Here is a 23538-nt window from a genome sequence, read left to right on the forward strand (position 1 = left end):
TTTCGAGACATAGTAGTAGATCTCTTTTCTCCATCCTTGTTTCTTAAGCGAAGTCGGTTGTCTCAGGGCCTCCATTGAACTCATTCCCTTTGCCTTCAACTGCCGGCTTGAACTTGAACTTTTGGGCATCGTAAGCGTGAATCTACAAGCCATCGACTTTAACGAGAATAACGTATAATGATTCAACCAATCTTTCTACAAGCTAATTACAACTGATACAAAGTCGACAACCACAAGTTATTGGGGGCAAACAATCTCTACCTAGGCTGAGGTAGAGCAAAGCATCCAAATTCCAAATTTTGAATGCGGGAAAAAATAGGTACTTGGTCAAATGCCAGGTTAAAGATGGCATTTGATGGCTAGATTATTATATGCCTTGAGCAGTTTTGTAATCCAGAAAGAGTAATATCAGGAGCTCGTATCCATGACGTGTCCACCGTGAAGGAAATGGAAGGCTGATAAAAGGTACAATCAATTATCCTATATCGTATCCGTTGGTAGATGTTACATGACCCGCTCAACTGAATGGCGTGCTGTGGAAATTTACCGATCATGGATTAAGATGATGCATTAATCCGAATGATACAGATAGGTCGGTGATATGATACATACTATAGAATTGTCTTGATAGCTTTAGTTAATGATTGATTGGAAATACCAATCACTCGGCACTTTGTCCATTTTGTTCTCGAGACAATGAATTGGGGACGGTAGTCAATCTTTGATAGATTTCAACGTCGTCGATATTGGCACTTTTAACCCCCTTGCAAGTCTAATGGAACCCTTCTGTTGCTCGACCCCTTTCTAGCGGGATCTTCGGCGTCGTCACCTCCCCTTGTACTTGTGGCTTCAGCCACGTTTCCAGGGCAGCCTACAGCCTCTACTCTATCGTTACCTAGGTAGTCAGGGCCATCCTGTCGCAACCTCAAAGCAACGTCGGATCTCAGACCTCATGGCATCCGCTGCACCATCGTAATTTGTATTCTACGCTGAAACAAGCTCCAGTATCGTCCCCTTCAGTTCTTAAGAGGTAGAACATGGGCGCGGCAATGTCGGTCATCAAGGTACGCATTCATCATGACAACTTGACCAATGTTCTTGGCATTCGTGGCGGTATGATACTAACACCTGATCGCAATTAGACGCTCATTGTTCCCGCAGTCATCTCGTTGCTTCTCTTCATTCTTTTAACATACGTTGTTATTCCGCTATGGCGCCGATATGCTCGCTACAGTCAATACCTTCCTCTCGACACGTTATCGTCACATACGTCTTCCTTGCGCGAACGCATAACGGCCCGTGTCGCTGCGTGGCGCTCCAACCGTGATGTCACGTTCGCATCTGATGATGGCTCCGATGATGGGCTGGATGGTGATGATGGAGAAGAGCTTGGGAATGTCGACGAGGCTACCTGGCGTCAGATGGAGGCAGATACTCGAGCGGCGCGGCCAGATAATGCCAGACGGTTGAGTAGAGAGTAAGCGACCACAAAGAGAACATAATATTTGTCATGTCATAAGCATTGCTAACTAAGTATAGTCTTGAAGAAGGATTTAGAGACGATAGTGACGATGAACCAGACCGGTTAGCAAGGAACAACTTCAGATCATAATAACACAAACCGTTCTGTTCTTTTTAAAGGTACACGATTGCCTTCAAAAGCACTGTCCATACTTGCTAGAAAACTTGACACCTACCTAAATAATGGTAGGTGACAGATTTTCGACACTGCGATATTACGGCTGACCTACGCACGTTTTTTTACGTGCCTGAATAACGAGTTAAGACTGTCGAAGCTATCATACGTACTCTCGATGATAGATTTCACTATGTCAACATGTTCTTTTGAAGTGGCGTAAAAGGACCAAATACTCATGCAAAACCGGCTAAAGTATCTACTGAACGGGCCATGCGAGGGATTCGGTCATCGTCCGCTTGAGAAGGCTCTGGTTGGTAGTTATCAAGTTCCATCTCCCAAGACCAAACAAGAGGGCTAGTGGGTAGTAGAACAATTGGCCTCCTAGACCTTAGGGTATAAAAATAAGTAGTCTAAAAACTATAGTTCAAGGACCATAAACTAACCTACTAATTTCATCTCTTATGCTTCAAGCGGTCAACTTTCCAGATACCCCTGAGGGAGGGCCCATCTAAAACTTAGTGAAAGGCACGCAACCAACTCGTCAAAGAGACGAGAAACCGCGATATCTCATGATAATAGCAGGTGTTATGTATTATTAGGTAGGCGTCATCTTGGGCACTTGATATCCTTATGTCATCTCTTGTCAATTGGTGGCAAGTCGCAGCCCGAGCTATCTGCTCCTAAGGGCTTCCATGTTCAGAGTAGGAAGGAATAGAAAGGCTGACCTCTTAGCTTTAGCGGGCCAACCAAAGTAGCATGTCTCAAGGAGATAGAATTTGAGACGGCAAAGTTGATGGAGAGGTCCAAGTTTTGGACGTTTTTATCAGGAATCGACAAGAACACCATATTGTGTGACTGCAAAGAAATTGGTGACCTGACCAAGGGCTCGGAGAGAAGTTACGTTGAACTATTGCGCCCGAGATTTGAACAATTCGTCTCTTGGAACTAACTATTTTGTCTGTTATTGCCTACAAGTACATACCGCTCAAACCATGTCGCTGAGAAAAATGCATCCTCCTGATGTTCCCTTTCTCCCTGAACATTTAACTCGACTCAAATATGTATGGGTGCTCTTCACTTTCGTCTTCACCTCCAACTTCATCTCGAGACATGACAACATGTAGCAGATGTTTAAAGGCGTGGAACTTGCTTTTGGCGAACCGCTTTTGATTAAACATGTAGTATCCAAACCGGTCCTTCGGCCCTGTCATCCTCCAACGCAGGTCATAGTATTTGCGAATCAATTTGGCCCTTTCCATATCACACATTCGAGCAAAGTGTTTGTCCGCATTCACTGCTGATTCCATTGCTTTCGCGGTGTTGCAGAATTCGCAATCGAATGGCAGGTGGTTAAGACCAGTCCCCATGTCCAAATGGACTCGAGCAGGTGCCTGCAAATCTGGAATGGCAACGTGTTGGCACCTGTGTTGGACAGGTAGACAGCTTCCCATGGGGCACCGATAATTGTGATTTGCGGCTGTTCTCAAGAACTTCTTTAGGCATGATATCCCAAAGTGGTGGCCACAAGGAAGGAATGCTCGAGCTTCGGATTCCATCCACGCTGAAAATTGACCGGGTTGACTTGTATGGCAGTATGCTTTGCCGCACATGACACAATGGTTACCACCAAAGTATAGCTGCGAGTACTTAACACTGGAGTGACGCGCATTCCTGTCTATCCTGTCTATCAGAGGTCTAGAGGACTCAAGGAGTTCTTCCATTCGCGATAGTGGTTCCCCCTTCGAATTGGTGCGAGCTTTTGCTCCTGCGGAAGAAGTTTGGACTATGGTCCGGGTCCTTTGAGGCGGCAGTACGACCAGCTCAGGGGTCTCGTCCGGCCGTTGCCGTCGAGAGAGAAGTGAAAAAGAACGTGACCCCATGATGCACTTTTTAACTTGATGCTGCTCATGACGGCAAAAGAAGTAAAATGATAGAGATGCGGATAGCTTGTGTTTGTTTATGTGTGCGTGAGATGTAGAGTAAAAGAAGTTGTTGTCTGCTGGTGTCAAAAGGACAGTTACTATCTATAGCTGCCAACCTACAAAGACAACCAAGAGCAAGCGGGCTAGAGAAGCAAGTACAGCAATACGACATTTTCCTAGGTAGGTATCTAGAAAAGGCAAGTACTTGGGAAGGTAAGTACTACCTACCTCTAATTGAAAGACCCTGAAGCTGGCTCCGTCATCACAGGCAAAGCTTCGGTCTGCCAAAGCACAGATCTTCTTTCTTTGCCCCTTCTTCTTGCTGGCCTTCTTCCCTCTAGGCCAACGTGTAAGTCAGAGTGTAGAGTCAGTTAAAACTGTATATTCAGACAACCGTGTATGTAACATGAACTGACAATTAAAACAACAGCTCTCGACATATTTGCACAGAACATCTCTGAGGTTAGGTAGGCAGTTGTATGTGCTCTAGGTATAGTATAGTATAGTATAGGTAAGGTGTTTTTGAGACAAAACGTAGGAGGTAGGTAGGTACCTAATGGTTAATACATACACCTCTTCCAGTGAACTTCAACGGCCTATCTCCTGCCCCACAAAATCCACCACTCTCAACCTCGACATCATCACTTCCCATCTAACACAACTATCTTAGTCCTCTCCTCCTTCGTTAGACTACCACAATTTCCTATTATAATGCGTTTTCGAACAGAATTGAAGAATATTCGCACATTTGCCAGTGAGCTCTCTTTCCTTGGGGACGCCCGTCTCCGCGTCATTCTTACTGTTTTTAATTACACTTCTTAACCGTGAATCTTTAGAGCTTGTAGCTGCACTTGGCTCTCTCGAGAAGATCGCATGGTTGCGCCTCAGCGATGATACGGCACGATTCACAGTCATCCCAGATATGGGATCTCAAGTCTGGGCGTATGTCTTTTCTTTCGTTTTCATGACTCCATCACTGACAAACATCGAGCTCACTTGCTATGGATTTCATCTTTGATGGCTACCACATTCAATCTGCAGAAGCAGGCAACACCATTAACCTGGAGCTTCCTCTCCAGCCTCTGCAACGCGCTCTCAAGTCAGCACTGAACAGCATGTCTGCTTCCTTACGTCTCACAAAGAAGGATGGTTTACCGGTTCTTTCCATGACAATCACGACAACCACGTCAGCTGCCAACCCGCCCGGAGCTGCGAAACCTTCAGGCACAGCTACTGGTGACGACCCGTTTGATGACGATGAGATGTTTCAGCCCGAACACCTCGAAACTAATTTACGGCGAGAGCATGAAAAGATCATAACGCAAGATATACCCGTACGAGTTCTTCACCCAGAGACCGTTGAGACCATCATGCAGCCTCGAGTACGGGAACCAGATGTCCATATCCAATTACCACCACTTCTTCAACTCAAGGCCATTTCAGATCGCTTTACCAAACTTGCCATGGCCTCCAATACTGGCTCAGGCAACAACAGCAAATCGCCCAAGCTTGAAATCAGCGCCAATATGCATGGTGGTTTGCGGCTGCGAATCGCTACTGAAACAACTGATATATGTAGCGTGTGGTCCAACCTCGAGAACCCAGAGCTGGATCCGGCACAACTCGACTGCCCTGTCGAGGAGCATCCAAGTACAAAATTCCGAGAAGACGGCCCCGAGCGCTGGGCGACAGTCCGTGTGGATGGCAAGGATTGGAGTCGTGTCCTGAGCGTCGGTCGTTTAGAAGGCCGAGTAATTGCTTGTTTTGCGGATGACCATGCTCTGATCCTTTATGTCTATGTGCCTCAATACGACGATGCAACAGCCGACGACTCTGTCGTGACGGTAAGTCTATTCTTTGCCCCGTCAAGCTATACTAGACCATGCTAATAAGTATCAGTATTATGTGCAATCTTACAGCGTGTAAAACAAACACTGATCGAATCTCGTCATGATATCTCGGCGTTAGACTTTTGGAGTTGGGGAAATAATGATAGACTTGCAAAATCAAGGTTCAATATACATGGCTCGTGTTGGTCGAGTACCTCATGCAACGCATTCTTTATCGTATTATCGTTCGGCATTGAAATCCATTCGAGTCATAATCATATCTCGATGGTAGTATCGTTGCTTCTATGCTTCTGCTAATCCAATACATTACAACTCGCCACACCAATAGCTTGTACAAACGCTGATTATAGCCCCAGGCCAACGCTTCTACAATCCCACTACTCGCCAAATCATAAAAAACAAGACAATAATCTATTATTAATACAATCCGATTCGTTTCTAGCACGAATCCCCACAAGAACTCCTGGAGTGAATTTGATACTTCAAATCTTAACGAAGAGACATCTCACATTCGTCTTATTTAGCCATAACATCGACATAGCGACCTTTTCGGGGCTTCTTTTTCTCGCCGGCCTTACGAGGTGCCACACTAAGCAGATCATCGATACTGCTAGCATTGCTCATGCTTGTAGTTGGCCGACTAGGCGGCGCGCTGGCATTACTGGTGTTGGAAACTGATCGAGTCATAACAGGCGGTGCCAAACCGAGGCTTTCTGTAGACGCTTGCTTCGTCAACTCAGGTGTGCCAGCGCGCAACTTTGGAGGCATGAGTGGCGGCGGTGCGCTGTTGCTCGAGACCAAAGGTGGAGGCGGAGTGCCTGCAGGCGGGGGAGGAGTTCCAGATACAGAGCGAGGACCTGCCTTGGGAGGAGGAGGTGTAGCAGTCTTGGCCGGTGTGTTTTCAGCGCCAGGCTTCTTGTTAACCCATCGTTTGAGATCAGGGTCATAGACAAAGCTGCTGGCCTCACCCAATTTGGCACGAATGGGCTTGCCTGGTGAAGATTCACCAGATGAGGACGGCTCGAGAGCAGCCTTCTTGCTTCCTCCGAACCATCCGCCGAAGCCCCATCCCTTCTTGGACGACTGCTGGGCAGCTGCACGCTTTGCTGTTCATTATGTTAGTGATATACCATGTCTTCTTCAAATGAACAAACTTACCGTCCTCTTCGGCAGCCTTGCGGAACATTTCCTCGTTTTCTCGGTCCTTGTCCGATTTTAACTTCTCAGCAGGTTTCATCGAAGGAAAGTCGTCATCGTCATCATCCATGATACTCTTCAACTTGGGCGGGTGCGCTTCGCCGTCATCTTCTGCAGTAGACTGAGGCTCATAAGATGGTGGTTCGTATCCATAAGGTTGGAAAGAAGGGGGCTCGTAGCCCCCACTACTCTCGTTTTTGTCCTCCTCGCTTGCCTGCTCAGGGGGATTAAAAGACATTTGAGGAGGCTCGTAGCCGTAACTGAGAGGTTGGAAGCCTTGTGCAGAAGAGTCTGCGGGCTTCTCGTCGCCACTCATTGGTGTCGAGGCTGGCATTCCATATGGCTGGTATCCAGCAGGAGAGTAACCCTGTGTAATTTGTGCAGCGGGAGCAAGGCCTGAGCCACCAAGCCCAGCGGCGTTCGATTCAGGCTGAGGAACCGATGGTACGTAACTGTCCCCTTGGTTCGCCGAAGCAGCACCGGGATAGGCGGGTTCATATGGATTTTGTCCATAACCTGCAGGGGTTTGTTCCATCGAGCTTCGTCCAGGTGTATACTGAGAAGTAGGAGAGTAGGGGTTCAGGTTAGAAGTAGGTGTCATGGTGGCCGGTGCATATTTTGATGGCGCAGCGCTTGCGAGCGTCTGGGCAGGCGTCATTCCGAAACCAGGGGACTGCTGACCATAGATATCAAAGTTTGACACTGAAGGTGATCGGCTGAACTCTCCTGAGGGACGTGTAAACGGTCCAGCATCTCCAGCACCTCCGGCGTTTTCCTCGGTATCATCCCCAGCAACAAATTTGTTGAATCTATTCCACATGCTGTCCGAGACCTTGTTCATGCTTGGCTTCGAGATCCACGAGCCGCTCTCTTCCTTTGGTGCTGACTTCAGCCTTGACATGAAGTCTTCAACCGCAGTCTCAAGGATATGGTGATGGTAAGGGGATCGCTTAGTCTGGGCGGACATAGCTGTCAGAATAGCATCGCAGTACTGCATAGCCTTGTCTCGGTGGCCATATTCGGCAAGAGTCATAGCATGCTCGAGCTTGTAAGCGGCCAAATGAGGTGTTCCTGCCAAGCCGAGGGCTCCGCCAGCAAGAGACAAGCCATATTCGTAGACTTCACTTAGCTGGAGAGCCTCTGTCTCTTTGGCAAACTGGTCAGACTGTTGTCGATGATCAGCCCCAATGAGCACGAAATTGGCGTTGGGGTCATCCAGTCCGCCGAAGATTGAGGAGTGGCGACCAAAGATGAAGCAGATGTGGGCAGCTTCAGCTCGTCCATAGCTAGACAGAAGATTTCCAAGGGCATTTAGTCCCTGAATATCGTCGGTACTTCGATTACTCAACACAAGCGAAAGTGTCTCGCGCCATTTATCTAATCCGTCTAGTGTGTCCTTGGAGGGTCCAGAACCTGCATCTGTAGACACGAGTTGGAGGCCAGCCCGTGCATGCACAGGAACAAGTTCGTCAACGCAGTCCTCAAAGTTACCAGAGAGGATCTTGTAGAGGGCAGCCATGGACTCGTTGGCGTGGCCAGGATAGTTGACTTCTTTTCGGACGAATTCTTGGGCCACGCGTTTGTAAAGGTCTCCCTCAACAGTGTGTGATATCAACATGGCGTGTCCCCAGAGTCTCTTATCAACGAGGGCCCACACAGCCTTGTCTCGGTCACCTCTCAACAGATGATGTCGAACCTGATCCATAGTGGACACGTCGACGCCATCAGCCTGCATCGAGGTAACAGAGGCAATGCCTGCAGCAAAGTTACTGGTAGCGGGGAAGAGCGCATCATCGCCCGCAGCCTGCGAGGTCTCTCCGGGAGAGAGAACATCTCTGACAGCTGCATCGACAGTAGGATTGCCCTCTAGGATGCCATCGTTTTCAACGAAAACGCGCATTATTTTCCAGAGCAGTAAGCGTTCGACAGCTCTTTTTGCCTCGAGGGAAAGCTGAGAGTGGAATGAAACGTCGGGCAAATCCTTTTCCAGCAACTCGATTCCAGCATTAAGCCATGAAATTGTTTCCTTCTTCTTGGACTTGCCCCGTAAGGGTCCGGGGAATTTAGCCACGTGCTCGTGAAGGGGTTCAAGGTCCTTAACACTCTGAACTTTTACTTCTCCAGGTGTGCGCACAATCATGGGAACAGCCTGGCCCATGCCATATCGGGGAACACTCTTGGGGAATGATGTTACAATAGTGCCACCAACACCCCACGAGATGATAGGTACACCTTTCCATCGTTGAAGTTCATCGTTCTCCCGACCATCGGTGGGCGCAATCATATTCATAGTGATAGACTGCCCACGAGTTCGAACAGTTGAGACACCAGCGGTAGGAGCCGTGGGGGCTACGGGGGCATAAGGTGAAGGCGCTGGCTTTGCGGCTGCCGGAGAAGGATAAGAGTGGGAGTGGGCAGACGAAGGGCGGCGCGTTGAGTCTGAAGATCCTTGGGCTTGCTTATGTCCGAAGGAGGCACTCGGCGATTGGGTTTGAGCTCGAGGAGGAGGCACGAAGCCAGGGTGAGCCGTTGACGCAGCAATAGGCGCATATGGGCCCGCTTGCTTAGGTGGTGACAGAGTCAACTGTCCAGCATAGCTGGGAGGGGGCGGTGTCTGACGAGAGAGCTCAGGAGATTCTGGGTTATATCTGGACTCTCGAGGGGGGGGAGAAAGAGCAGCGCTCACAGACCTTGTTTGGGTCTGTTGATCATCTTCTTCGTCCACCTCTCGAGTGGGAGGGAGAGACGAAACTCGACTCAATCGGGGCTCAAAGTGAGCAGTTTCAGAATGGGTCAAGGGGCTTGATGTTCTAGGCTGGTGCGGCAACATTGGTCCAGGACCAGAATTTGCAACGGCTCCATAGGATCCATGGGTTTTGATAGGTGGAGGAGCTGGTGAATAGCGGCTATTGACAGGAGCTGGTGGCGCGGTATGACTTGTGCCAGGAGCAGGAGAGTATCGAGAGGCGCTAGTCGATGGAGGTTGTGGCATGTGGTTGGCAGGAGTAGTCAGAGCAGCATATGGGCTGACCCTTTCAGGCGCAACGAGACCAGCTCCCGGAATAGCAGGTGCCTGTATCGAAGGCTCGCTAGGAGGAGGGGCCAGTGGTGAAGGTACATGAGATGCGCGGACTGGTGGCGGGTTTCTAGCAGGAGAAGCAGCCCTCTGGCTTGTTCGTGAGCTTGGTCGCGGCCTAGAAGTCATGGGCAGTTCCTCGAAGAAGTTCTCCTTGTGCTGAGCACCGGGAGCCGCAGGCTTCGGGGGTCCTGTTTGCTGAGCAGGCAGCCCATGGCTAGAAGAGGGAGGCGTGAGTTTAGTAGGAGGAGCCGGCATACCAACGCTCGCGCTTCTAGGCGGCGGTTGGACCGGGGGATGAAGCTGTTCTGTTTGAGAGAGTTGCTGCATGCTTGCCCTCTTGCGAGGCTTCACCAAATTCGTGACAAGATCAGTCGGTAGATCGTATGGTGAGTGATACCCACCTTTTGACTTGTCAGCGAAGCTTTGTGCTTTAGACATATCTGGACGTGGTGGAGCTGGCTGGCCATATTGAGGAGCGGCTCCGAAAGGAGTCATGCCGGGCGCCGGAGCGTTGTACGCAGGAATTGGGGGAGCAACTACTCCAGGAACCTGGCTAACAGGAGCATAAGGTGATGGTGCTGGGTGAATGGCCGGTGCTTGTGGCATGTATGGATTCGAACCAGAGGCTTGACGCGATGTAGGAAAAGGTGCAGGCGCAGGCGCAGGCACTGGGTCCACAGCTGGCTCTTCGTCTTCTAGGAAACCCTCATCATCGCTTCCAAAGAATGCAGCAGGGTCAACTTGTTTCTCCTCTTCGGCGTTGTCGTCGAGCAGAAAATCATCCTCATCCTCATCACCAGCGAATGCTTGTTCCCATTTGGAAGCGATATCTTCCTGTTTGACAGGGGCCGGATCAGAAGCAGCAAGCATTGGTTCGGCAGCTGTTGCCTCAGCTGGTGCTGCTTCTTCCTCCTTGCCCTTCTCTTCACTGTCATCTGAGTCTGAGTCTTCTTCTTCTTCTTCCTCTTCAGGGGTCCCTTCAAGCGTCGACTTCTTTGGAACAGGGCCTGCGTTCATCGAATCCAGTACTTGCATCGTGGACTTTCGTTCCAGGGCCGGGGCATGCTGCTCCTCAGATACAGGTTCAGAGTTCTGAACCTGGCTGAAAAAATCAGCATCTTCGTCGCCTTCTTCTTCAAAAGGGTCGCTTGCAGCCTTGTTTTCTTGTGCAACGGGCACCTCGTTGTTTTCTTGAGCGGGTTGTGGAATTAATGGGATCCCTTCTTCATATCTTTCATCAGAATCCTGGCCTTCCGGGCTCTTCAAGTCTCCGCCAATAGAAATAGACGAAGAGTGACCTCTTCTCGGTGCATCTAGTCCCTGAGAAGTTTCCTCTTGCCGATATAGTTCCTCTTCTTCATCTGCTTCCCTCTCTGTCTCTTCCAGCACATCCATAGCCTGGTTAGAGGGAAGAGGCTGTTGTTCATCCACCTCTGCGGTCGAATGAGCGGGTGGGACTGGGGGGAAAGAGTTGGTTCGATCGCTAGGAGGCATGAATTTGAAGGGGTCAGTATCGGTGCGACTCAGTGTCCATTCACCCTCGTCATCGTCGCCAAAGCTGATTTCGTGGGACACTGTACGAGCAAACGACCTTGAGCTTGAATGCTGAGATACCGGTGCTTTGGGTTTTGAAACAGCTTCAGTGTCTACTTGCTCGGCTTCCGTTGCCGCGGTCTCTACTTGTTCGGTATCTGCTTGCTCGACGTCTTCTTTCTCAGTGTCTGCTTGCTTAGCAACCGCTTCCTCAGGAATAGCCTCGCTGGGGGTCTCCTCTTGTTGCGTCTGTTCGGGGACTACATCGTCGGAAGCTAGCCAGTCATTGCCGCCATCATCTTCGTCCTCCTGAGAGAGCCAAGCGTTAGAAGCACCACCTTGCTCTGGCGATTCGTGGTCATGTTGCGACGGGGTGCCTTGGGTTGTGGACTGGTCAGGTTGCACGAGCGTGTCTTTTGTTGTTGTTGATGACGTCGCAGGCGCGGGAGACTCGGTGGAGCTACTGCTAGTATCGGAATCGTTTTGCATCGTGGCCAGATCTGTCGCTTTTGGCAATTCAGAAGCCATGGCGAAGCCGATCCAGGCGTTGGCTTATGATGAGGAAAGAACCAAATTTCAATGCCAGTAGCGAATACTTTGTGCGATCGTGTCAGCGGAACGGGTTCAACACAAAGGGGCTACTGCCGAGCTAATCTGCGCGGAGCTTGGACTGCTTCGCGACTCTCAGGGGGGGTAGAGGGGCTCAATAACAGCCCGGAAAAGGAAGTAATAAATCACGTACTTAGTATACAAAGAACAAAAGTGAATTGAATGGGGTTGCTGTTAATTAAAAGTCGAGGTTCGCCATGTTCATCTGAGGAACGAAAGAGGCGTTACTGTAGTTGGAAGGGAAACGTTCTGGAAGTACAGTACAGATCGCAAATGCAAGTTGGCATGTTAGAAATATGGAGACTTGTCCCGTCTCATGGTACGGAGAATCCGGTCGGTACCTCAGTAGTTACCTACCGAATGATGACTAGATCCAGAGGCGGAGTAGCAGAACTGTTCCGATAGCTACAACGGGTATAAACCGTCTGAAGCTTTGTCCAACCTCTATTTATAGTTGTAGGATATTATTCAATGTCATAATCAAATCCATCACCAGGACAGAACGGTCTTATCTGGTCAACTATTATTTGAATTAAATTTATTAGGTAACCCTGCATGACAGAAAGGACTCGAGCAAACCCAGAATCACTACAGCGTACACTGTAATCATCCGTGGATTATCCGCTACTTGTAAGTCATCCTCATCAGCGACTGGAATCTAGACTGTAACAAATAACACTCCTTCAAACATCATGTCATGCTCCTGGATGCTATTGATAATCATCCCTGCTACATTCTTGGCAAATTCCGTATTCGGTGGACAGGCAACCAAATGCCATGGCAATCCCTCAAATTCCATGTCACAAAAAAAGGACTTAACCTACAGCATTTCCAGTTCTAATTAAATCATTCAACGTTCAAGGGTATTATCTATGCTATCATTAAATACTACATCTTTGCTCCAATTTGTTACTCATCCACTAACTATCCAGAGCTTGTGCTTCACACATTTTACGGTACAATCCACCTTGTGCGAGTAGCTCTTGATGGGTTCCTGCTTCCGTGATCTTACCACCAAGGAACACGCAAATCTTATCGGCGTCCTTGACTGTGCTCAAACGATGAGCAACAGCAATTGTGATACGATCGCCTTCCTTTGCTGCTTCCGCAAGGGCACCCTGCACAATCTTCTCACTCTCGGTGTCAAGAGCACTGGTAGCTTCATCAAGAAGAAGAACTTTGGGGTTGCGGATAAGGGCTCGCGCGATGGCGATTCGCTGTCTTTGACCTCCAGATAATTGAGCACCGTTTGAGCCAGCTTGTGTATCAATACCTTCAGGCAAAGACGAGACGAAATCCCAGGCATTTGCAGCGCGAAGAGCTGCTTCGATTCGGTCATTAGAAACCGACGTGGCTGGGTCATTCTTTTCAGTCTCAGGGTCATCAACACCCAGAGCAATGTTTTCTCGTATTGTGCCCTGGAAAAGAGTTGGCTCCTGCTGAACGAGACCAACGATGCGACGATAGAGCCGAGGATTGAGGTTGGGAAGAGCAGAGTTGTCGATGCTGATTGTGCCGCTTGATGGATCATAGAATCGCTCGAGCATGGCAATCATGGTCGACTTTCCGCAGCCTGAAGCGCCCACTAAGGCCACAAATTGCCCAGGCTTGATATCTAGATCAATGCCACGGAGAACGGGAGCGTGAGGTCGCAGCGGGTACGAAAAGCGAACGTTGTCCAACACGATGGGGCCTCCTGACTTGGGCCCCTTGTCGCGGTTCTCAGAAGTTTCTTGAACATTAGGTTGAAGTTGATTAAGCCAGAAGATGTAGTTGGCAGCGTTGACTCCCTTGGTGATACTAGTCGAGAACTGGAAAAGCTGACCACTGGCCTGGCCTGAGTAGAAAACGCCAAGGAAAGCAACGAGGAAGTTGTACATAGAGACATCGCCCTGTGACAGAAGACGGCAGCCGTACCAAAAGCCAAGAGCCTGAAACCAGTATTCAATTGATTGAGTAAGGGCAAAGAAGATCATGATCTTGAAAAGATCGTTCTTTGAGCCAGAGACAGCCCCGTTTAGCTCATTGACGTACTTATCTAGAACAGACTCTTCAATAGCCAAAGATGAAACAGTTCGTATGGCGGTGATGGCCTCAGATGCGACCGAAGCGCTGGTAGAATATCTCTTGGAAGTGTCCCGGTCAAGCTTGGCATCAAGGCGAATCTTGAAGTAGCCTGCGCTGACCAAAGGAGGTAGACCGGCACAGACAACTACCAAACCTAGCTTCCAGCTGTGGATGATAGCCATGAGACTGCAAGCAGCCAAGTTGAGAATGGCGATGAGAATGAGGGCAACATTGAAGCCCATCAATTCCAGAATAGACTGAGGGTTGGAATCAATGCGACTGGCCAGGGCACCAGTGCTGTTTTCCTCACGATCGAAAAACTGGAGGTCCTGTCGAAGCATGTCCTGCAGACTCTGCTTGCGAAGCTTGTGGCTAAGAAACTGAGCGACAGTGTTGGTGGCATAACCAAGAACAAAATATGACACGAGAAGACCGGCAGCAAGGACGATGAACATGCTAGCATAAAAGTCTCCACGGTCCCTCATTCTATCGCCGGTAAGAGTGAACACATCCACGACGTGAGCAAGAAGAATTGCTTGTCCAGGGAATGCCGCGACAGCTCCCAGGCATCCCGCGAGAACAAAGAAGTACGACCATGCGACCTCAGGGCTTTCTCGAATGAGTCGATAGATGACATGGAAGATGCCCAGCTGTTTGTGGTTGTCATAGTTGCCGTGTTCCTTGCCGGCCTCGAGGCGTTCCTGGACGTGAGTTTCATATTGAGTGACAGTCTTGGTCATGTTAAGGTCTTCCTTTTCCACTTCAGGGACAGACTCCTCTTCCTCGGTTGTCGAGTGCGCTGACTCATTATCCACTGCAAGACTCTGGATCTTGACAAGTTTTGCATAAGCGCCATCTTGGGCGATCAGAGATTCGTGTGAGCCCTGTTCAATGATGGAGCCCTTGGACATGACAACGATGTTGTCGGCCTTGCGAATGGTGGCGAGCTTGTGGGCGATGACGATGGTGGTACGACCTTCAGATGCTTTGTCGAGAGCCTTTTGAACGACACTCTCTGCGTGAGGATCAAGAGCACTTGTAGCTTCATCCAAAAGGAGAACCTTGGGCCGAGACACAACACTACGAGCAATGGCGACTCGTTGCTTTTGACCACCTGAGAGGAGGCCACCCCGCTGTCCGATCTGTGTGTTATAACCATCAGGGAGCTCCATGATGAAGTTGTGAGCAAAAGCCATTTTAGCAGCATCTTCGATCAGTCTCGTCTGTTCGTCGGTTGATGCATTCTCCCACTCGGTTCCAACCAGACCGTGCTTGATGTTGTCAAATACGGATCCTTCGAACAGGACTGGTTCTTGCTGGACCAGGCGAACATTTCGACGCAGCCAGTTCAAGTTCAGCTGGTCGATAGGACGACCGTCGAGTTTGATAGTGCCAGACTCGGGGTTGTACCAGCGCTCAATAAGGCCAACAATGGTACTCTTTCCGGATCCAGACTGGCCTACTAGAGCGGTGACCTTACCAGCAGGAATGTCAAGGGAGAAGCTGTCGAGCACAGTGATTCCTGGCCTTGTGGGGTAGGCAAAAGAGATATTTTCCAACTCTATGTGCCCAATAGTCTCGGACGGGGTCTCGCCAGTCTTGGAAAGAGGGTCGATAGCTGATTCGCGGTCGATGAGAGCAAAGAGTTGGGCTGCTCCAGACATGGCACGACTAAAGTCAATGGTGTAAGGGGTGAGCTGGGTCAGTTGAACAGCTGCGATGACGACAGAAAGAAGAACCGTGAAAATGACACCAGAGTCAGTGATCTCACCACTTGCGAGCATACGGACACCTTGCCAAAAAGCTAGACCGAAGCCAAGGTAAATGATGGTATAGTCGGCAGAGAACATGAGACCAAAGAGAATCGAGATCTTTTTTCCGACAGTGTGAGCGTCCTCGAGGTGCTTGTCGAACTTGTCAACGAGCCTAGCACGCATCTCAAAGGCATGAACAGTTCGGACACTAGCCAGAATGCCCTCTGCAAGAGAGTTGGCCTGGCCATGTATCTCGAGGATCTTCATCTCGTGAACAGCCTCCATGGTGGCCACGACAGTCATGACAATGATGGTGGCCGGGGCGATACACAAGCAGATGAGAGTGAGCTTCCACTGCACAACAAAGGCGACGATGAAGGCAGTGAGGAAAGCGGCAATACCCTGAAAGAAAAGACCAAGCTTCTCGGCGATACCAGTCTGGATCAAGCGACCATTAGAAGTAGCCTGAGTGGCGACGGAACCACCAGTACCAAAGTCATAGTAGGCAATTTCCTGACGAAGAGCGGCGCGGAGGTACTCCTTTCGGATGTTGCGTACAATGCGGTAAGAAGAGTAAGTGAGGAAGACGTTCCAGACGTAAGAGAGAACGAATCGGCCAATGCCGAGGTATACAAAGTACAGTCTTCATGTTAAGTTAGCAGGTTAACATGAATAAGTTGAGCTTGTGCTTGTGCTTGTGCTACTCACGCTAGATCTTCAACATCTTTACGAAACTTGCTGGGCTCGGATACCCCAGAAGTGAAGTCTGTGATGATGGTGATGAATTGTCCAAAAATGAGATTCTGGAGAGCAATACCAGCACCTGAACCTATGGCAGCGACAAGAGCGATGGCTTGCATTAGGTACTCTGTAGGCCCGGCATATGTAAGAATGCGCTTCAACCGTGTTAGTAGACCTTGATAGAGTAGAATTTGGTTGTAATTACCTTGTAATCACTCCAAGAACCCTCGATTTCTCCTTCTTCGCCTGGAGTGGGAGCATCGCCACTTTCAGTGTTGATGACAACATCCTCGGGAGTTGAGGTAGGTTGGCTGCTACCGACAACCTTTTCGTTCTCCTTCTCGTTGATGCTTGAAGTCATGATGACTTTTGAAAGTCCCTAAACGAATACGGGATTCACCACGGCGGGCTGTTTAGCCCAGGGAATATTCGTAACTGAGCCTTTTTAGTCTGTCGATTCTACTGTAGGTATCGAAGAATCAGGCTACTTCAAGCTTCAAGGCCTCAAGCCTAGTTTTACGAAACAATGAGAGGAATGACAGATCCAGGAAACAAGAAGAAGGAATGCCATTTTCCCGAGCAAGGAGAGGGGAGGTAGCGTCCTTTTTTAACAAGACCCAAAGAACTTTTTGAAAAGAAGAACCCGGGGGGTGGAGTGAAAACTGAAAAGTACGTACAGTAGCTAGAATGGGTAGAGCAGACCATATTTAGTGGTGATCCTTGGCACTTTAGCTTGCATTTTTATCAGATCCGCCTTGGAAAGTGGTCTAAGTGGGGTACAGATTGATAATGAATTATCTAGACCAGGATCAAAATTGGTTTTTACGATGCCCAAGATTTAGACTAGGGTTTGAGGGAGTTTGGTCGTTGTAGTGACTAGATAGTGGGTTGTTATCTGATGATATTATGTACTGTTTCTCTTTGGGTCTATACGGAGTGACTGTACCGAGACTGAGGTTGACTGATCGTCATGTCAACATGCATCATCTACTCCATAACAGGGGTCTTTCATCGGATATCATGCCGCCTCATCTCTGCTGAAGTCTTGGCTCATGATGAAGGAGAAACTCCCTACTAGATTTGATTCGGTGTTGAAGCGCATAATTGATATGACTTGCTGAATGAGAAATGACTCAGAGTTCGTATTCTCTTTCGCAAATATTCTTGATAAATCTCCAATGTCTACTAAGACTGCAGCCATGAGATGAAGCCATGATGGAAAAAGACGATCCTTGCACTGAGAGATTGGATGAACCTGGGCATTCTTATCATCTGATTGGCTCTTTCGGGTTTGCGGTGTTCTCGGGAGCCGCATCTTCTTGTTTCCACTTTTCTGGTCTACCTTCAACGGTTTCCATTCTTCCGGATCCCGCGCGTTCCGTTACAATTCCCTCCAACCATGTAAGTGATGTACGGTTTAGTTAGGCTACAGACACTGACACTTTCATAAACATTCTCTCTTTCAGTGACACTCGCTGTATTCACATTTGCTCTGCTATTGTCACCCGCATTCAGCCTACAGCTATCTCTGCTTGGCCTTGTCCAATGATGCCCATGAGAACACACCATGACTGAAGACTCCCAAGCCCACATCGACCACATGGACCCTGATGTCGACGGCCCCGATGAGGGATCCGATGGGCCCCAGAATACCTCTAATTTGACTATTCGACGAGCTGTTAGTGCCACCTATAACCACAAACAGCCCTGTCCTTCCCTGTGCCTACAAACTAACGCCTATTCTTAGTGCGATGCATGCAGGACTCGCAAGGTATGTACATATATCAAATCAATCTAATCAATCAGCCAATGCAAGTGCATCAAGGGACCAACCATATAGTTAGTGGAGGCGGCTATAGTCACCAAAATCTACTGATATCGAAGCGTGTTCTCTTCATAGCTAGATATATAGTAACATTGCCTGCATAGATCCGCTGCGACAGAAACTCACCCTGCTCCCATTGTGTACACGCAAAGATACCCTGCACACATCATGAAACTCGCCCAAAGGAAAAGAGAACTCGGATCCTCCTCTCAGCCCAATAGTATGTCATGTTACCCCGGATTCGATCTTGGTGCTACCAGCCACTTCATTCTCTATCTCCGTCTATCCTCCACTTCACTCACTACCTTGATTGCGAGACATGGACTTTTCAGCTGATTAAGCGATGAATAAACTACAGTGAGAAAAAGATTGATATTATCGATCGCCGTCTTGAGACACTCACGGAACTTATGCGAGATATGAAGACGAATATGTCATCTGCAAACTCTCTTCAACCTAGCCAGAATACCACCCCAAATTCTGATCTTCCACGTCAATCACCAGCCCAGAGTTCAACCTCAACACATTATGGACACCTTGCTCAATTGACAGCTGACAGCCCCGTCATCGAGGGAGAGTCTTCCTTGGCTGCCCATGGCGAATTCGCAAATGAGTTTCTCAAGAATGCCGTCGGTACCGAGTCTCTGCAGGGTGCCAGCCTTGAGTTACGCGAGACCTTGGATTCACTTCACCATATCGTCAGTTCGTTAAAACAGCAAACTGCTGCCACGGAGATGTCCTATCCATATGCCAGACCGGTGCCACGCCCCCCGTTTAAAAACAATGACCTGCCACCAATTCAAACAGCCGTTGCCCTTATACGGGAATGTGAAAGTAAGTGATTCGACATTTCTCAGTATGTTATACTGATTAAACTCTTTGAAAGCCGAGAATTCAGAAATTTCAGCCTGGATAAGGGAGTTCTTCTCGATGGAGAGCTTTTCTGGGATGTGCCTGCACGTGTATTTCTCAGAGGATATCGCAGATTCTGACTACATCCTCGTGAACATCGGCCTAATGTACATGTTTCAGGATCGCCAGCAGCGAGTGACCGACAAGAAGGAACACGAAGAGAACGAGGAGTACACCAAAGCACTTCGGCAAAACGCAGAGACGGCACTAGCTAATCTACCTTTCCATCTGCCCGCTACCTCCAATATGATTTCGGCTCTGCTACTTGGAGTATGTTATATCCTTACCTATTTCGTCATATACAGCGCTGACAGTGCCCTCAGGCTTTCTATGCCATTGAAATATCAAAGCCATCACTGTCGTGGACTTTGTCATGCAAAGCATCAGAGCTATGCCAAACTTTGGGATACCATCGTATATCAACTATGAAGAACGATAAGCCCCGCGACGCACAACGCAAGCAGTTTCTCTTCTGGAACACATATTTCATCGACAAGAGTCTTTCTCTCCGTCTTGGAAGAGCATCTACTATTCAAGACTGGGACGTCACTGTGCCTATGCTCTCCGAGAATCCTGCAAATGCTACTCCCTTGTCCCCTTTCATCTCACTTTGGATAGCCACAGCTCGGTGTCAAGGACAGATATATGAGCTACTGTACAGTCCTGGTTCGATGGAAGAACTAGACGGTGTGAGGAGGCTCCGCTCCCAGAAACTGGTGTGCGATTTGCAAGACATTGGTAGAAGGAGTAGAGAACTAGCTGTAAGTACCCTTGATACCGCCAGATCTTCCATTATCTCACATAGAACTTTCAGAAGAATCGTGAGAAAGAGGTCAAAACGAAGCTTGGAGAGTATTTCATAGAATTCATCATTATATCAGACGACGTACTTCGACTCTCGCTTCTTACTCTTATTTACCGAGCAACTCCTGCTCCTTCGGGGTCTCGAGGAACATTCATCCCAGAGTGTATCGAGGCTGCACGCGCGACGCTACAGCGTCACCAGGACTGCATGGATCTATTGGGACGCGATAATGCCTTATACTTTCCGTCCTATGTTCACTGGTATGGTTGCCGATATAAGCCCATATAAAGCAATGCTAATGAGACCAGGACTCTCCTCTTCGCTCCTTTTATCCCATTTATTGTTGTTTTCTGCCAAGCCATCGAAACTCAAGACCAAAGCGATCTAGCCCGTCTGCACAACTTTTGCACATCAGTTGAGACCACGATAACACTGTCAGACGCGGCAGCCAAAATGCATCGGCTGTTCCAAGTTCTCTACACTGTAGCACTTCGCTACATTGAATTCCGGACAACTACGCCCACCGCAGACCAGACGCAGGCAAGCGCTGAGCTCAACACATATCTCGCAGCACTTGGTTTTCCGCCAGCTGGGCTCAACAATGGAGGACAGCAGCCCTCGCCAATGGATGCTACACAGGCTGGTGCATTTTCGCAGACATTGGGAGATATGGGAATGCTCGATGGTGCTGAGGGTCAAAGAGGTGCGAATACCATGATGTGGATGGGAAATACGGCGCAGTTGGGTGAGTGGTTTAATAGCAACCAGCAGATGATGGAGTTGCTAGAGGAGCCCAGCTTCACATTTCCACAATGAGTAAGCATACGGAAGAAGTTGTTGGATATTCTCTATCAGAGCCGGAATCAAGAACTTTTAAGGATCTCATACAGCGTCGTTGATCTGTCCAAGATCCCCAATAAATTACAACAGTTGTTCATAATCAACCACCGAGTTGACGTTTAGCATTTTCAACAGTGTAGGTTCAGGTGCAACGTTAATGTGTATCTTATGAACTTATGGACATGTACAAACAAGTAGTAGCACAAACTTTTATCCAATCTACCTACCTTGAAAGCCTAAATTCTTCTGACGCCCCCGGGTCCGCCACAAGCATGGGAGAACCTTCCAATTCGCCTTCCAAATTCCCATGCCTCTCTACATCATCTGAGGACACTTTTGGTGGCGGCTGCTTTTTAAGCATAACAACGCCAATCGCACTTCCAAGAATCAAAGTACAACCAGCGCCACTCATAAGCCCCATTCGATGCCCGAAAACCCAACGGTCGAAGCTTGCGGCGAAGAGCATGTGGGTATAAACCATGGAGTTAGCACGATTTGACTTGTCAGCTCCGAGACCTGATGTAAGAAGATATTGCATGATGAACCCGAGGATGCCGAGTGGAAGAAGGAGCGCCCACTGCTTGATTGTGGTTGGAGTAACCCATCGGAGACCTGGTTGCTGGATATCAAGAATGGGTCCGAGTATAAGCATGGCCAGTGCGATGAAGGTGGAAATGACGCCAAAATAATTGACAGAGATGAGAGGATGGGCTCGCTTTCCAATAGTTCGAAGAGTCGTATAAGCGCCAGCTGCTCCGAAAACACCCAACAAAGCCACAGCAACGGCTATCAAACGTTCTTCGGGTGTGGCTTCGTGATCAGCACCAGGTATACCTCCTGACTCGGGTGGTTCAGTCGTCGAGGAATCGTCATTATCAGAGTGAGAAAACAAGGTGGTAGGTCGAGCGATCAGCACAACACCGAGAAGAGCAACAAGCGTCGCAAGCTGTTCAATTCGAGTGAAGGGTTCACGGAGAGCAATCCAGCAGATGATGCCGGCAACACCTGGCGCGAGGAACGTGATAACAGTGGCATCAGCGAGAGGGATATACATCATCGAGTACCAAACGCCATATATACCCCAAAAGCCACTTGCACCACGCAGCCACAGCAGCCATCGGATCTCCTTCTTGCCAAAGGGAAAGTCTGGGGTCTTGTTCCACCACATATAAGTTGAACAGCACAACGCAGTTATTGAGTGTCTCATGAATAGAGCCTGGACGGGATGCATGCCATCACCTTCGAGTTCGACTAAACGAGCACTGAGGTTCATCAAAGCCCCGAAGAACTGTGATAGGGCGACATAAGCAGCAGGCTTGTTCTTGATCCAGAACTGTGCCCATTTTGACGGTGGAGCCTCGGTTGGAAAGTCGGTTCCATTATGGGAGAATTGTCTCAGAGGGACAGGCGATGGACAAGGAGATGGACTTGAAGATATGCGGCGAAAGTCATCAAAACTCGTATTGTCAGCTTTGGAATGTATGAGATTAGGTGAGGCCGACGGCGGCAACAAGTGCTGATGTGATTCATAAGACTCCCCAGGCATCAGCTTGGCTGAGGGAGTCTGGGGAACATCGTCATATGACGGAGGAGTTTTGTCCATTTTAACTAAGGTAATAACGAGCAGCTAGGTACTTTTCTTCCATGAAGCTGTTACAAACTCACGAATAACAGGAACAGATTACGACAGACAGAGTAAAAGAAAGAGAGAAAAGACGAATAGAGTCTTACAAATGAGGAAAGATCCCACGGGAACCGACAACTCGAGAGCGTCAACCATTGAGGGCCTAGAGGGCCAACCACCCCGCAGCCGGAACCCACTGAATCGATCATGGATCCTCTTTTGGTGGTTCTCTTTTCGCCTTTACCAACCTCTGAGCCAACAGGAGTCAGTCTCTTGCAGTGGGGGCGGAGCTCAAGTCTAACCCCTGGTAAAGAGTTCTTAAGACCCTTGATGACGAGGACAATCAGTGAAGGTTTACAAGAAAATCAGTACTATAATAGTTGGGTTTCTAGAGATAGCCATGTCAGGTCAGGCACTCCTCCAGATGCACCATACCGGCAAATCAGTGCTTGAACTATCAAAATATAGAGAAAGTAGTGCTGTGTCGCTGATATCAACATTGACACGCGACCAGTAAAGGTTACAGTGGCGAGGGCCTCGGAAAAAACGAGTGGGCGCTTAAACCAGACGAAGAAGTCAGAAGCCACCACTTATATCAAATGACCTCTTGGCTCTGCAAGAACTCCGACTTCGGTGTCGGTATATCGCCAAAGTTGGCCGAGGATGAAGATCCCGTTAGGACCGTTCTGCCCGTTGTGGTTCGGAGTGGGCCCGGGAATAGTCCGTTTGTGATATTTCTATTTAAACAATGGAGTACAAGATAATATCATAAACTCAATTATGAAGAGACAGCAGTAGAATAACAATAAATCAAAAGAACAGATTGTTTGTAATTAGAGTCGTGTCTAACGATTGATATATCGGTGAAACAAGGTAATTGGCTTCAAGAGAACGAACAACCACGACTATCAGTGGTGCAGGGTAAGCGTTGGTCGATATAGAATAACAAATTGCATTTATCACCAAGGCCCAGGGTTTCAAAGAAATAACAGATCATGATATTATATAGTAGCATGGAAAGTACAGGGGACGGTAGCTATTGTTCTCATTTGTGAAGTCATCGAACTCGGTAGGTCAAATCATACTACCAAAGTCTTAATATTAAACTTTAAGAACATAGGTTATTCAACCTGCCAGTATT

The 23538-nt window shown here is 48.6% G+C and overlaps 7 protein-coding genes across 7 annotated transcripts; 3 read left to right on the plus strand and 4 right to left on the minus strand.

Moving 5' to 3' along the window:
- Positions 1-1049: 1049 nt before the first annotated feature.
- Positions 1050-1612, plus strand: FPOAC1_008473 (uncharacterized protein; the record flags this gene model as incomplete). Its single annotated transcript, XM_044852914.1, has 3 exons — positions 1050-1064; positions 1143-1477; positions 1540-1612. The coding sequence occupies 3 exons, from the start codon at positions 1050-1052 to the stop codon at positions 1610-1612; spliced, it is 423 nt and encodes a 140-aa protein (XP_044705584.1).
- A 1070-nt stretch (positions 1613-2682) lies between these two features.
- On the minus strand, positions 2683-3519 carry FPOAC1_008474 (uncharacterized protein; the record flags this gene model as incomplete). The annotated part of the gene is made up of 1 exon (XM_044852915.1): positions 2683-3519. One exon carries the CDS (start codon positions 3517-3519, stop codon positions 2683-2685), a length of 837 nt encoding a protein of 278 aa, XP_044705585.1.
- Positions 3520-4272: 753 nt separating this feature from the next.
- FPOAC1_008475 (uncharacterized protein) lies at positions 4273-5487 on the plus strand (the record flags this gene model as incomplete). The annotated part of the gene is made up of 4 exons (XM_044852916.1): positions 4273-4315; positions 4398-4503; positions 4553-5405; positions 5461-5487. The coding sequence occupies 4 exons, from the start codon at positions 4273-4275 to the stop codon at positions 5485-5487; spliced, it is 1029 nt and encodes a 342-aa protein (XP_044705586.1).
- A 440-nt stretch (positions 5488-5927) lies between these two features.
- On the minus strand, positions 5928-11748 carry FPOAC1_008476 (uncharacterized protein; the record flags this gene model as incomplete). The annotated part of the gene is made up of 2 exons (XM_044852917.1): positions 5928-6517; positions 6570-11748. 2 exons carry the CDS (start codon positions 11746-11748, stop codon positions 5928-5930), a joined length of 5769 nt encoding a protein of 1922 aa, XP_044705587.1.
- A 1001-nt stretch (positions 11749-12749) lies between these two features.
- Positions 12750-16752, minus strand: FPOAC1_008477 (uncharacterized protein; the record flags this gene model as incomplete). The annotated part of the gene is made up of 3 exons (XM_044852918.1): positions 12750-16293; positions 16359-16546; positions 16597-16752. 3 exons carry the CDS (start codon positions 16750-16752, stop codon positions 12750-12752), a joined length of 3888 nt encoding a protein of 1295 aa, XP_044705588.1.
- A 1239-nt stretch (positions 16753-17991) lies between these two features.
- FPOAC1_008478 (uncharacterized protein) lies at positions 17992-20749 on the plus strand (the record flags this gene model as incomplete). Its single annotated transcript, XM_044852919.1, has 7 exons — positions 17992-18069; positions 18139-18162; positions 18726-19050; positions 19103-19398; positions 19452-19889; positions 19943-20193; positions 20242-20749. The coding sequence occupies 7 exons, from the start codon at positions 17992-17994 to the stop codon at positions 20747-20749; spliced, it is 1920 nt and encodes a 639-aa protein (XP_044705589.1).
- Positions 20750-20996: 247 nt separating this feature from the next.
- Positions 20997-22376, minus strand: FPOAC1_008479 (uncharacterized protein; the record flags this gene model as incomplete). The annotated part of the gene is made up of 1 exon (XM_044852920.1): positions 20997-22376. One exon carries the CDS (start codon positions 22374-22376, stop codon positions 20997-20999), a length of 1380 nt encoding a protein of 459 aa, XP_044705590.1.
- Positions 22377-23538: the final 1162 nt, after the last annotated feature.

The sequence above is a fragment of the Fusarium poae genome, chromosome 3 (genome assembly GCF_019609905.1).
Source record: "Fusarium poae strain DAOMC 252244 chromosome 3, whole genome shotgun sequence".
Taxonomy (NCBI): domain Eukaryota; kingdom Fungi; phylum Ascomycota; class Sordariomycetes; order Hypocreales; family Nectriaceae; genus Fusarium; species Fusarium poae.